We start from the raw sequence: 13883 nt of genomic DNA, 5'->3' as shown, positions 1-13883 counted from the left end.
CCTCTTCTCCAGACTAAAAAGCCTCAGGTCCCTCAGCCTCTCCTCATAAGACATGCCCTCCAGTTCTCTAATCATCCTTGTAGCCCTCCACTGAACCGTCTCCAGCACATCCCTGTCCCTCTCAAACTAGGGAGCTCAAAACTCAACACAGTATTCAAAACGAGGTCTCACGAGGGCAGAGCAGAGGAGGAGGAGGAGAACCTCCCTCTATCTGCTGGGTATACTCTTCTTAATCTACCCCAGGATCCCACTGGCCTTCTTGGCCGCAAGGGCACACTGCTGTCCCATGGACAACTTATCATCCACCACAACTTCTTATCCACTTTTAAGAAGTTATCCACGTTGAAGAAGTATGAGCCGTATCGTCGGCCCGCTCAACAGGCAGCCCTGGCATACACGCCTTTCCTTTCCTCTGCTTAAGTCCTTACCGATCTCACGTCCGTGGAAATGAAGGTCCGGCGGTAAAAAGCCGTCCCAATAACAGGGGCACTGCTGCCACCTGCTGACACAACGCACTCATTGCAGCGCAGCCTCCTCGCTGCGCAACTGCACAAACCTGAACCCTTCGAAGCCCTCCAGTTTGGCCGGCGTTTTGTCTGTCCGTACGTTGCTAGTTTTCTCTAGGAAAGGCACACCGAAAACCATCCAAGGGAACCATGATCAAGGATCACATTGGTCTGATAGTTAAGTCCAGGCTACAGTCCTGTTATAATGAAGTTCTACTACCAGGGGCAAGAATGTTAAGTCACCATCACCTCAAACTGGAAAGGACTAAAAAAAACAATCAAGCAATGTCAGTGGACACAAAAACTAAGATAGTGATACACTGAAACGCCTGACATTTCACAGCCTCTTACTACTCCCCTTAACGACTAGACACTGCTAGAAAACTGGACCTCCAGCAGAGCCCGCAAAGCCCTGGCTGGCCTGCCTGCAACACACACAGTTGCTGTTAGAGAGGTGAAATGTGCTAAGTTGGACTGGCAAAGCACAAACCTGAGAAGCCAGAAGATCAAGTGGAAACACGAACACTGCAATACAACGAATTACTTCTAAAATGTGACAAGTCACAAATTATATGAGTAGTGTCCTCTACTCCCACCCATTCTTTCTCTGCTCCGCAAAGTGTCAAAGTTACTTGTAATGTTTTATTTGTTTTCATTAAGCTCCTAATCAGTTTATAGTTGGTTTTCTTATGGACAAAAATATCAGCAACACATGGTTTACACAGATAATTATTGCCCCAGGGAACCCAGAAATAATCAGAGACAATCAATGGGTTATACAATGGATGCACAAAGAAATTAAGACAACATACTGGTCTACGTGAAAGGCAGTGGCCTGGAGCATGCACACTGATGAAGACAAGGTTCTTAAATTAATCCAAATCACTGGGCTTGATAAGGCTACTAAAATGTCTGCTTCACCCATTTTATATTGGATTCTCAGAATAGTAACTGACTACCACAGAATCATAAAATGCTAGAGGCTGGAAGGGACCTCAGAAACTCATCTAGCCCAACCCCCTTGCCAGAGCAGGATCACCTATACTAGATCTCACGGGAATGTGTCCAGGCAGGTTTTGAATAGCTGCAGAAAAGGAGACTCCACAACCTCCCTGGGCAGCCTATTCCAGTGTTCTGTCACCCTCACAGGTGAAAAAAATCCTCCTCATGTTTACATGAAACATCCTATGCCTCAGTTTCCACCTACTGCCCCTTGTCCTGTCATTGGCATCACCAAGCAGAGTCTGGCACCATCCTCCTGGCACTCACCCTTTACATATTTATAAACACTGAAAAGGTCACCTCTCAGTCTCCTCCAAGCTCAAGAGCCCCAGCTCCCTCAGTCTCTCCTTGTAAGGAAGATGTTCCACTACCTTAGTCCAGCATGGAGCCATAAATAACTACTCTTTCAAGCATTTCCCTGTCCTTCTTATGCAAAGTGGCCCAGAAGTGTACACACTATTCCAGATGCAGCCTCTATGCTGAATCCAGTCAGAGGGGACAGGTACTCATCTGCCTTTCTGCCCGGATATTTTGTAGAATCACAACGTAGTTTGGATTGGAAGAGACATTCAAAGACCATCTAGTTCAACTGACTTGCCAAAGCCAAAAATGCCTTTCACTACAGGCTGTGCAAAGTCCTTTTCAACCTGGCCTTGAACACTCCCAGTGATGATGCATCTACGATTTCAGTGAAACCTGACTATTTAGGTATTAGATGCTTTGATCCTGCACCCTCACCTTATTCTGCCATCACGGTAAGTCAAATAGCATTGCTCCAAACCTCAACTTGTTACATGTGTCAGTCCACAATCTGTTAAAGGAAGTTTCTAAGTGCACTGTTCTGACAGAAGGTATGTCTTTCCCCTAGACTTCTTTTTACAATTGCTTCTCAGTAAGCCATCAAAAAGCTCACATCCCACTGCTTGTTAATATGAAATGCTTAACTGTCTGCAGTACCTGGCTACATGACAAGCTGACTGGCTTGGAGGCTTTCACAGAAGCACTTTGGTTGAAAAAGACTTCCAGTATCATCAAATTGACAGCTCAGCCTATCACCATGATGACCATTACACCATGTCCCACAGTGCCTGATATACATGCCTTTTCCACACTGTCAGGGACAGCAACATCACCACCCTCCCAGGCCTTGTAACCAGGCAAGGTTTAGGTCTTCAATCCATTGCCTGAAACTGAGCTCCCAGGAACACCTGATTTGGCAGGATAATGCCCGGGCCCATGCCTGAGGCACAGACACAGCCAGAAATCATCTCTTTTAGGTAAGCAACACAGCTGTAAGTACACCGGTAGAATATACAAGCATATTTCACCACAATTAATTTCCCCCTCCCAAAGCATCACATGGCAAAGAAAAAAAGTTCTTCCCTGCCATGTGTCTAAAGCACCAGCAGGCAATCTTCAGTTATTCTTAAGTTTTGACTTACACTAATTGTAACTAGGATCTTTTTGAAGCATACTGCAACTTGCTACAGTACTATTCTGAGTTAGTCTCCTCACTCTTAAGCCTTTGCCACATTCTCAGAGCAAATGGTGTTTGACTGAGACAGCAGCCAAAGTAATCCACTTAAATGAAACTGCACCTCTAGGTGTACTTCTCATTGGTCTCATTCTCTTGATCACTGTCACTTGACAGATTTTTAGCTTTCATCCAAATGACTGTAACACTGAAGGGAAGAACTCAACTAAATAAGATTAGACCTGAAGCAGAGGGTAAGTTTAACGACCTCTCCTGCTCACCAGCTGCATTTAAATTGTTTTCCACAGAAAACAGTAATCAACTCACTCACAGACATCATGAGTGAGAATGACCCATTCCTTCCACTATTAACACTGATTAATAAGAGGGGACTATGTAGAAGTTAGTCTGAGGCATTACACAAGTGTAATTGCATCAACTGTAAATTAACTTGAGAAACCTTTGGTTAACACCATTCTGCTCACATTGAAGGTGAAAACCAAATTAAAAACAGTTTGATAGCATTATCTGGTGTATTCCTAGAGGAAACTTAAACATAGATGCCAAATGGCTCCATGCAAGAAATTCCAATACAAGTTTTTTATTTCCCTATATGTACACTGGAGAGAAAGCATTTAAAACATGCTAATTCACTAAGAAGCTCCCAATGCAAGTAATAACCACAGTGAAAAATAACCAGTGAAAAATAACAAACCACAAACCCCACAACAGCAAAAGTTACTAAATACAAACATCCCATGATTAAAAACAAGCCAAAAAAATCCCATAACCAACCTAAGGGCTGATTTTTCATTCTGATTCCACTTTCAACATAAAGAACATTCAAGTTAAGGGAATCAATTTTATAATGAATGCAGATCCAAAGGAAAAATTTCAGTAAGCTCTAGAGCAAGGACTACTGGTGACTGTGAAATAAAAAAGGGAAGAGTAAGTATATACTCAACACTATTTCAGACCCAGCAACTGCCTAAAATAGCCGTCTAATATCCAGGCCACTTCTGAAGTAATTTCTACTTCAGAAGCTACAAGATGAAAATTTTGTGTGATAAATTAAGTTGCCAAATGAAATGGATTAGCAATCAGTGAAATTGCCTTATGTCAGATCTGTTCCAGATTAGAATCCATCCTTTTTCCCCACCTGTTCATTAAGCACCAAGTTCAAGGCAACTGCAGCGACTGATTGCACATTAACAAGCTGTTTATGTGAAAGGCATAGTTCAGCCACTATCTATACTTACACACTCATTTAAACATAATTCACAGATAATATATTCAGTTCCAAGTTTCAACACATTCTACCTTGAAGTGTAATTCTGGACTTGAGAAAAATGTGATGCCTCATAAAATTAAATAGATGATATTTCAAGGTCAAAGCCAGAAAAGGAAGAGTCCAGAAGAAAAACTGATGCTATCTCCAGTTAAGAAAACTGCAATAACATACTGCTGTTACACTAGCATCTTTACCAACAGTTGTGACATGAGCAGTCTGAGAAAGAAATGGTATATTTCATTAAGAATGCATTAAATAATAAAATATCATAAAATATGAAAACAACAATTCCATCCTCTAAATGAAGTCATGAATAGGCTCCAGTCCAGACCAGTCCTACATAGTCAAAGCTGAACATCTGCCAATTCTACATGCTTCCAGTACCAGGACAGGGAGTTACAGCAGATAAAATCAACTCCCCGAGAACATTCCTTCCCCTTAAAGTTACTGAGAGGTCTACCCCTCTGCATACCTTCACTCAACTGGCCCTGCACAACGTGCCAAGGACGCTAAGAAACTTGTGCTACATGCATCCATCAGATCAGCATCCCTATCTGAAGTGAGTCATGGCAGCTACCTAGAGGATTTCCTGTAGAGGAAATACCTACTTGAGCAGCATGAGGTTCAGTAATGCAATTCTAGCATCAGAAGGCAGTTAAAAAAGAAAATGTGAAAAGTTGTTTCTTAATTCTTTCACTATTTTCCCCACTTATCAGAGTTAGAATTTTACTGCCCATTTGTTCTCTCATAAGGAAATGAAAATGTTCCCCTTAAAAAGCAATAGCTTCCCCAAAGTCAAGAGGATTGGAGATGACTCCAACACTCAAGTGCAGTTCACAGGGTACCACCTAGTCACTGCAACAACTGCCAAATGAATCATTTGGAAGCAGCACTACTGGATTTACTACCAGAAACACCTACTCCGGTGTTGAAACAACTGGGGGGGGGGGGGGGGGGGGGGGGGCACAGACTCTGCAGGTTGCTCAGATGAAGACAATGCACAACTTGTATCACTTAAATACACTTCGAGTTCTCTTCATATGGTAGTCTTTAGATCAAACCCTCCACTCCCCAAGCATACTAACTACATTGGCTAGTTAAATCAAATCAATGTCCACAATCCTTCCATTCACACTTCCTTTTATCTCATCTACCATCTACATCATTGTTTCATCAATATCAAACTGAAACATGTTATTCTCCATACAGTACAACCTATCACCTTCCTTTCTCTTGTGGATTAAAGGTTTCTGTTCTCAGTGTCACACTTTTGTATAGATGTCCAAGACTTTGTCAAAGCTACAAAACAACATCTCTTGTAGTGTTCTGCCAGTCATCCTACTTCCCCAAATCAAATAAAAAAGAGCTTAGTCCTTTCTTCCACTGAAAAAAAAAAAACAAAAACCAGTTTCCCCTTGGTCTTGCTGCTAGTAAAAGCTCACTCACAAGCACATCGGTAGACACCTTATCTTAGAATAGGACCGGTAAGATGTATTAAGAGATACAAAGTGAACTGTGCTAGTTTGAAGCTAGCTAGAATGTTTTGGTGAGAAGGACTAGACTACAGCCTGTGAAAAGGAAAACAGAATGATGTCTACCTCACACCTAGGCTTGCTGAGACGTATAAGAACAAGAAATCAAACATAGATAAAGGAGTCATTCTGCTTGGGAACTCTGAGCTGCATGTCTTTCTAGTGTCTCTGCTGTTTCTCTCCCCTTTGCTTCCTAACTCCCCTGGCCGAACCTCCATTCTTCCTTGGAACTGGGGTAAGGTTGGGAGAGGTGGGAGAAGCTGAAAGGGCAGTTGGGAGCCCCTCCTGGAGACTCAGGTTTCTGGGAGGGCTGTTGTGTTTCTGTATTACCTTTTACCTTCCATATTTCTGTATACAACTGTATATACTGTAAATATCTGCTTGTGTATTCTGCTAAGCTGTAAATATAAGCTTCATTCAAAACTCCCAGAGCCAGCTGAGTCTAGTCTGGATAATTTCTGAAGTGTGAGGGGCAGGGAACACCCAAACCATCAGATGAACAAATAACTGAGGTCAGAAGTGGTAAACTGCTACTTAAGATCTATCAAGTACATAGACGTGCACATCACACTCACTCCAAATGTACTTCAGATTTAAGTTACTACATATGATATAAATACCAACAGATTTTTCTTCTGTATTTAGTAAAACCAGAAAGACAGTTTGTGCTTAGTTGATACTCTAAATGTCACACAACTTATTTTTCAAACCTTACTGAGGCTTTTAATGCTGTTTTTGATTTGAGATTGGCTTAGAAGTCTAATAGTGAGCAGAAGCTCCATGATTGGTGGACTAATACTTTTTGTTCTTTCGATAAGACCTGAAAAATTCAGTCAAGATTACTGTTACCACATCAGACACCCCTAAACTGTGAAACCATCATGTCTGACAATTATAGAATGCTTTGGATTGGAAGTGACCCCTACCATCATCTAGCTCCAACTCCCCTACCATGGGCATGGACACCTTCCATTAGACCAGGTTGTTCAAGGCCAGGCTGGATGAGGCCTTGAACACTTCCAGGAAAGGGATATCCATAACCTCTCTGGGCACCCTCTTCTGGTGTCTCACCACCCTCACTGTAAAGAATTTCTTTCTAACACCCAGTCTAAACCTGCCCTCCTCAAAATTCAATCCATTCTCTCTCAACATATCTCTCCAAGGCCTTGCAAAAAGTTTTACCATCCAGACTTACCATCAGAAAAGGCAGCATACAGACTCAGAAAGATACATTTTTTTCAAGTACAAGTCAGACCATACACCATTTATTTTAGAGTGTTGCTACATTACCTGCCAGCCAAGAGACTTGCCCCCTAATCCGTATTGTACCTTGGAGAGAACAGCACAAAAACATTAAAGGTAGAGGGAGCTGCAAGGGCATCAGGGTGGTATTACACACTTTGGTGATTTCAGTATTTCAATCTTAAATGAGACTGGTCTTTTTATATAGTCTATTTGGTCCACAGAAATGCTCTCTTTCAAGAAATGCCTGCAGTATGAATAGAATGTGTGTTAAAAAGAGCTGAGAGGGAATGTGCAGAGGGACCAATTTACCCCCCCTCTCCTTACTCTAAACACACACACACCCCAAGCCTCATTCCCCTGAGTTATTTGGAAGTTGGCTCATTGTGGTTATCTGGCTTTCAGGTGCTTGAAGCACTTTTTCAGGGTGAAATGACATCAAAGAATATTTAATTTGTTAAAAAGGCCAGTTACCATGGATTACGCGGTAAGTACATGCCTCAAGGAGAGCACATTTATATTCTCAGAGTGTTAATACTCATAAGCAAAAAGATTATGGCAGTAAATATAAGGTTTCTATACCCATCTTACTTGAATCCTTTAACAAAATACAATGAGGAGGAAAGAACCTCAAGATGACACAATCCCTTAGGCAAAATATCAAGATACTCTAATACCTAGGTGCAACACAGCCAGCAGCAAGGAAGTTTAGGGAATCATTCTGGAAGGATAACACTTTTACAAGTGCATGTAATTAATATCAGTTATAGCAAAATGACACATCAGCTCTCTTATTTATCACAGGGCATCTCAGACTTACTCGCTTGCAGAACAGCAGCTGTCACAAAGAGCTTCTAAGATGCATGCAGAACGCATGGGATTGCAAAACATTTCCTAGCCGACCCATCATACGCTGCAAAGAACAGAACTACATTCCATGGTTGCAAAGAAGAACATCCTGCACGAGGTGGACCCTTCCACGTGCTGGAAACTCTCTTTATAGGAGAGTAATTTTATGTTTCTATGTGGGGCTGGATTCCATTGGTTAAATGAGTTAGTGTGCAAGATAAGAAAAAGTGTTTTAAACAGCTACTTCGGGCAACAGATATATTCAGTTAGGATTTGCTTAGGGACTATTGCTTCTTATCCTAAGGGCTTCTGGGACTACTTGACATTGAGACACTGAGGTTGAGGATTCTGCAATGCTCTAACAGGGGATGTGCTAGTTTGAAGCAGGCTAGAATGTTTTGGTGAAAAAAACTAGATAATTGGCTGAGAAAGGAAAACAATTCCCTTCCCTCAGAGTCTCGCTGAAGAAGAATGTAAACATTAGATAACACTCTCACCATTTTGCCTTCACTTTCGGGCTGGGCTTTGACTGAGCTGCATCTCCTTAACCTCTCCTGCCACTCACCTTTGCTTCTTAACCTCTTGGCTGAGCCTCTATTCTTCCTTAGGACTGGGGTAAGGTTGAGAGGGGCAGGGGGAAGGTGCAGGGGTGGTTGAGAGCCCCTCCTGGGGACTCAGGTTTCTGGGAGGGCTGTTGTGCTTCTGTAGTATTTTTTACCTTGTATATTTTTGTATATTTCTGTATATATTGTAAATATCTGCTTGTATATTGTGCTAGCTGTAAATAAATAGCTTCATTTATATTCCCAGAACTGGCTGAGTCTAGTTTGGGTACCTTCTAAAGTGTAGGGAGGGGGCGGGTAGCACCCAAACCACCACAGGGGACTTCTGAGATTCTCTACTGTCTGCATTTCTGGAATTTCATTGTGGATCAGGGTTCATGCAACCATTTGTCAACCAATGGCACCTCAAAACAGGGGTTTACAACAAATTCTTCAGAAGCCAAAAGCCAGATCCTTGCTCTAATTATTAATTATTTCTAAGTGGCTGATTTGACAACGAGCAAAGAAACTTGGCCTTCCACCATTTCCGTACTTGCCCTCTGCAAGTATCATTTTTTTGTAAAACGTGTCTGGCAAGTATTCAATTTGCTAACAACTTAAGGAGATATTCTTGTAGCAGTGTTTATCCATGATATCTTGATATTTAGCTACCTAAGGTCATCATTAACACCTTTGTTAGCCTAACAACTCAGTTATCACTCAGTATCATGTATAAATGACAAATTCAAAGAGGAAACAGAATTCAGAGCACAAGCTAATTATGGTTTTAACAGAAGTGCTTGTAGTATAGTTGAGAAATAAACTTGGCCACAGTTGAAAGAATTAAGGCTGTTACGTAGATGCCCAAAAGGAGACCATCACAGTATTAAGTCAGTACTACAGACAAGCACCCACATCCTCACATCTCTATAGCATGAATCAATATATCTGGCTGCCACGGTAAATGAGACCTATTAGACAATTTGTTTTTTCCAATATGTCTGTATCCAAATCTGGAGACAACCTGAACCACACGGAATTGTTCCCATAACCCCAGAATTTGCCACACTATTCCATCTACTTCAGGTGTATTTTGTTGTTTGCATAAGTCTAAGTAAACGAATGCATTTAAACTGTACCTTCCTGTGGCTCTATTTTGGATCTGTCTTGCTGTATGTTTAACTATTTAAGACAGTTAATGGACTTCCTGAATGCAGAGAGAAAAATCTCAGGAAGGTCTCATCCTCTCTTCCTCCTACAAGTTGCAAGCCCTGGGTAAGGGAGCACCCATCATTAACCTTAAGGGTAGTCAAGAAGCTTTAAGTATAAAAAGAACACACAGACTCATCTCTGAAAAGTCTGTATTTGACAGGCTGCATTTTCTTCAACTTACACATAGAAGCTGGTAGTGAGACTGCTTCTTGCAGAAAGGCAAAAATCCATGATGCATTTGCACAGAACTCCACTGAGTGCGTGAACTTGTTTTGAGATTCCTTCCAAGAGCTGATGCAAAAGATCTCAGTGCAGCAGCTGGGCTTCTTACATAACATGGATTCTTTCACCAAAACATCCTCCTCCTCCTCATTTAGCTTCTCAACTGTTCTCCACAATTAGTTACAAAGCTTCAACACCAAAGAACTACTAAACTAACACTGAAGTTGTGAGCAAATCACAGACTTAAATTTTTATTACAGCTTTGATATATAGACAATATTTGATTTTTCAAGATAACCAAGCTAGCAATTGAAACATATTAGCTCTTAATAATTAATACACTATGCATGCCTAGGAACTATAAAAGACAACAGAGAAGGAATAGAATCTCAGAAATCCACCAGTACCCATGCCTTGACACAGGTCTGCTGCTACATGGCAGCCTAATACAGCAAAATATCTCTGTCCTTTCCAATAAGTAGCTTTGTCAGCATGTACCCTCAATCTCTCAAAGCCCAAAATCAACTCCTCTTCAACTTACAGAAGACATCAATAGAAACAACTTTTTTTCTGCTAAAAGCCTTCTAGATACTTCAAGAATCTTACACCTTTCCATCTTCCGACCTCAGTTTTATCCTGTTGTTCTGAGTGGTCTTTAATACCTTCCTTAAAATTACATATTAGATTTACATACTAGTGTGTGGTTCTATTCCTTATTTCTACTAAGATAAATAGTTTTCTTAACAGGAATGCAGGAAAATTTACAGGCACATGGCCTCATCTGTAGTGTGGAATTTGGACATTTCAAAAGAGAGGAAAAGCACCTTGAAAAAGGAAGCACTCACACTTCAAAGCTCATCTGCAACTAGTTCCAGCCTAAATTCAAAGGAGGTCTATGAACAAAGAGAATCTAAATTTGAATCCAGAGAATTATGCCAATATTGACTTAATCTAGAGTAATAAAGTAAGGAAATATCATCTTGAATGAATGAAGAGTTAAAAAATAAGCTTAAGAGGCCTGATCAACACAGTGGTAAGAGGTAAGATCATGTTACAAACAAAACAGCAGCATCCCCGTCTGTAAAATCTGAAAGGCTTTTGTATGCCAAACTAGAAGACTAATAAAAAAACTTCCACATGAAAATGCCATCCTCATTATTTCAGCACAAAAATGCATTTTGAGATAACTGCAGGTTCTACATTTACTTCATAAAACCCACTATCTCCTCTGTGAACCACAGAGTCATGCAGAGAGCAACATCAAGCAATCCAACAGAGTCTATTTACTAACTTCTGCACTGCATGAGCAAGCATTTCTGAGCTATCCACAGACACAAACCACTACCTTCATGCAGCCTCTCAGCATCGTCAGCAAACAAATCAGTTTTGCCCAATGCAACTCTTCTTCTGTCACAGAGAAGATACTGCAGTACATTTCCTTCCAATAAAGGAGCATCATCAAAAATCAGTTATTGAAAATTAATCAATACTCCTGAAAAACTGAAGACAATGCCAACCAAATACTAAGGTAAACATCTCCAGCCTCAGGACACACAAATTACAGTTTTTTGAGGGGTAAGGGGATGGGACAGCAAGCAAGATTTGGCTGGGATACATGTGTGGGAGAATACCTGTCCACAGTCTTTTCCTAACAACCAAATTCACTCATTGTAGCTTGAAGCACAACAAAATTAACTGCATAGGCATTTCCTCCAGCTCTTGTCAGAACATGATACTACGTGCAGTCCACCTCAGTATATACACACAGACAGTGCTAGATGAGAACTTTCCAGGTCATCAAGGTCATCACAAAAATTAAAACAAAAACCCACATCATCACATATTCCAACCACATGAAACAGAAATTGTTTTTTCTTACCACCTCACTGTTAAGGTTTTTCAATATGACCTATCCCACAAATGGCTTAGTTGACAGAGACTGGAATGTACCATGGTAGTTTTTTAAAATAAAAATTCTACCTCCTCCAGCATCAAGTGTGAAGTCTCAGCTACTCAGACTAAGTCAAAGGACAGCTGTAAGATCACTGTTTTATTCTTTGTGACCATGCTATTAAACTTCCACAATAATCCTTGTCACAGTAAAGGCGCACCGGATGAACAGATGCTACGTAGTCAAACTGAGGAAAAACACCTAAGTTATAACAGACTTTCACAGGACACACAGATTTCAAACAATTTTTGTAGTTCAAACTTGCCTGGTGGCACCACAAAAGATTTTCAAGACCCAACAATGTAAAACACTTAACCACCTACCAGCATTAACGATGGCATCAACCTCCAGCAGCGTAATGTCACCTCTGTAGAGAGAAACTTTGTCACTCAGACTCTTCTTCCCTTGCAGATCTTCTTTAGCATTTTCACCTACAACCCAAGAGAGCAGGAAAACAAGATTACAAAGGTGGGTCCGGGAGGACTATTAACAACTCCAGAACGGACATCAACAGATGCAGTTACATTATTCCAGCATCTTTCAGTTTCACCTCGAGAGGGCACCAGTAACTCACAGACATAACAGCAGTTCCCTGAAATCACAACTTGCGTTTATGTGGTTTGAAACACAGGCTACTACAAAGCACTGATTCCTTGAGCACGTATCATTTGATTAAATAGAGGAAAAAACCCTGAATATTTCTGGAGTTGCATCCAACAGATAATACACTTTGGTAAGCACATGGGTGCAGATTACAAAAATGAAGAATTAGTTGAAATAATCCTGCTATTGAAGCAATAATTTAGCCAATCCAGAATTATTCTAAATGCATGCATAAACACAAAAGCACAGTGTTTGCCAACAGCCTCAAAACTGACTGTGGCAGCACATAGCAATTAAAAAAAACCCTACCACCAGAAAATTTAAACCTTTGAGCTCGGCCACCTTAAACTGCTGTGGAGTGGAGGTGAAGACACAACATATATAAACTTTCAACAGATTTGTTATTGAACAATGTATAACAGGCCCCTTATTCTGGTGACCTCTTGATTCTTGCATTACCATTTCACTTGGTGTGCACCATAGTTACTCTGCAGTTCAGTTAGCTCAAATATTTCTACAAACACAGATTGGACAACAGCTTTACTAACTATTCTTGCATTGTTAGGCATCCACATGATTAGCAATCGCTTCAGGAGAAGAAAGAACTGCTGAATGGATTTTTTTTTACATCACATTAATTCTCTGACACAAGTTAACAGTCTCAAGAGACGACATATACAACTGAATTGTTAAAGTGAGAAGCAGCTCCAAATCTTTAGAACAGGTGAAGTTTATTTGTAGGTCTATCTATCTAGATAGATAGATAGATAGATGGAAAGATTCGGTAAGAAGTAGGAGGAGCCCAAACAAAATGGGCACTTTAGATTCACATCAATTTTAATTCTAATAATTTGCCACTAGTTGAAGCATACCAGTTCAAACCTGTCAGCATTACAAGCAACCACAGAGGGAAATTAGTTGTTATTTATTTTAGATCTTGCTTTTCTATCTTCAGCACAAATGACTGGTATCAGAAATCATCATCTCAGCCAGTCCTAACTGCTGTAACTCAGTTCTTCTGTAGATCAGCTATTACATGCCCAGTACAGAACCCATGTCACCTCCAGCAAAAGATGCATGTGTATGACACCAAGCTAGGAGTAGGTGTTGATCTGTTGGAAGGTAGGAGAGCCCTGCAGAGGGACCCAGACAGGCTGGATGGGTGGGCAGAGGCCAATGGGATGAGATTTAACAAGGCCCAATGTAGGATTCTGCACTTTGGCCACAACAACCCCAAGCAGCACTACAGCCTGGGGACAAAGTGGCTGGAGAGCAGCCAGGAAGAAAGGGACCTGGGGGTACTGGTACATAAGTAGGCTGAACATGAGCCAGCAGTGTGCCCAGGTGGCCAAGAGAGCCAATGGCATCCTGGCCTGCATCAGGAACAGTGTGGCCAGTAGGACAAGGGAGGTTATTCTTGCCCTGTACTCAGCACTGGTCAGGCCACACCTTGAGTC

General features: G+C 41.2%; 1 protein-coding gene across 6 annotated transcripts in view; it reads right to left on the bottom strand.

The window, feature by feature from the left end:
• The window catches only part of MACROD2 (mono-ADP ribosylhydrolase 2), a 1034078-nt gene that overhangs the window by 996904 nt on the left and 23291 nt on the right, over nucleotides 1-13883 (bottom strand). For all 6 annotated transcript variants that reach the window (XR_010302823.1, XM_064146159.1, XM_064146160.1 and 3 more), the window contains exon 3: nucleotides 12147-12254. Coding sequence is in view for 5 of the 6 variants with exons in the window: in XM_064146159.1 (XP_064002229.1) it covers nucleotides 12147-12254 (108 nt within the window). In the remaining variant the exon portion in view is untranslated. The remainder of the gene's footprint in view (nucleotides 1-12146; nucleotides 12255-13883) is intronic.

The sequence above is a fragment of the Pogoniulus pusillus genome, chromosome 7 (genome assembly GCF_015220805.1).
Source record: "Pogoniulus pusillus isolate bPogPus1 chromosome 7, bPogPus1.pri, whole genome shotgun sequence".
Taxonomy (NCBI): domain Eukaryota; kingdom Metazoa; phylum Chordata; class Aves; order Piciformes; family Lybiidae; genus Pogoniulus; species Pogoniulus pusillus.
Note: the sequence above shows the minus strand (reverse complement) of the source record. Positions and strands in the feature narration are given on the sequence as shown.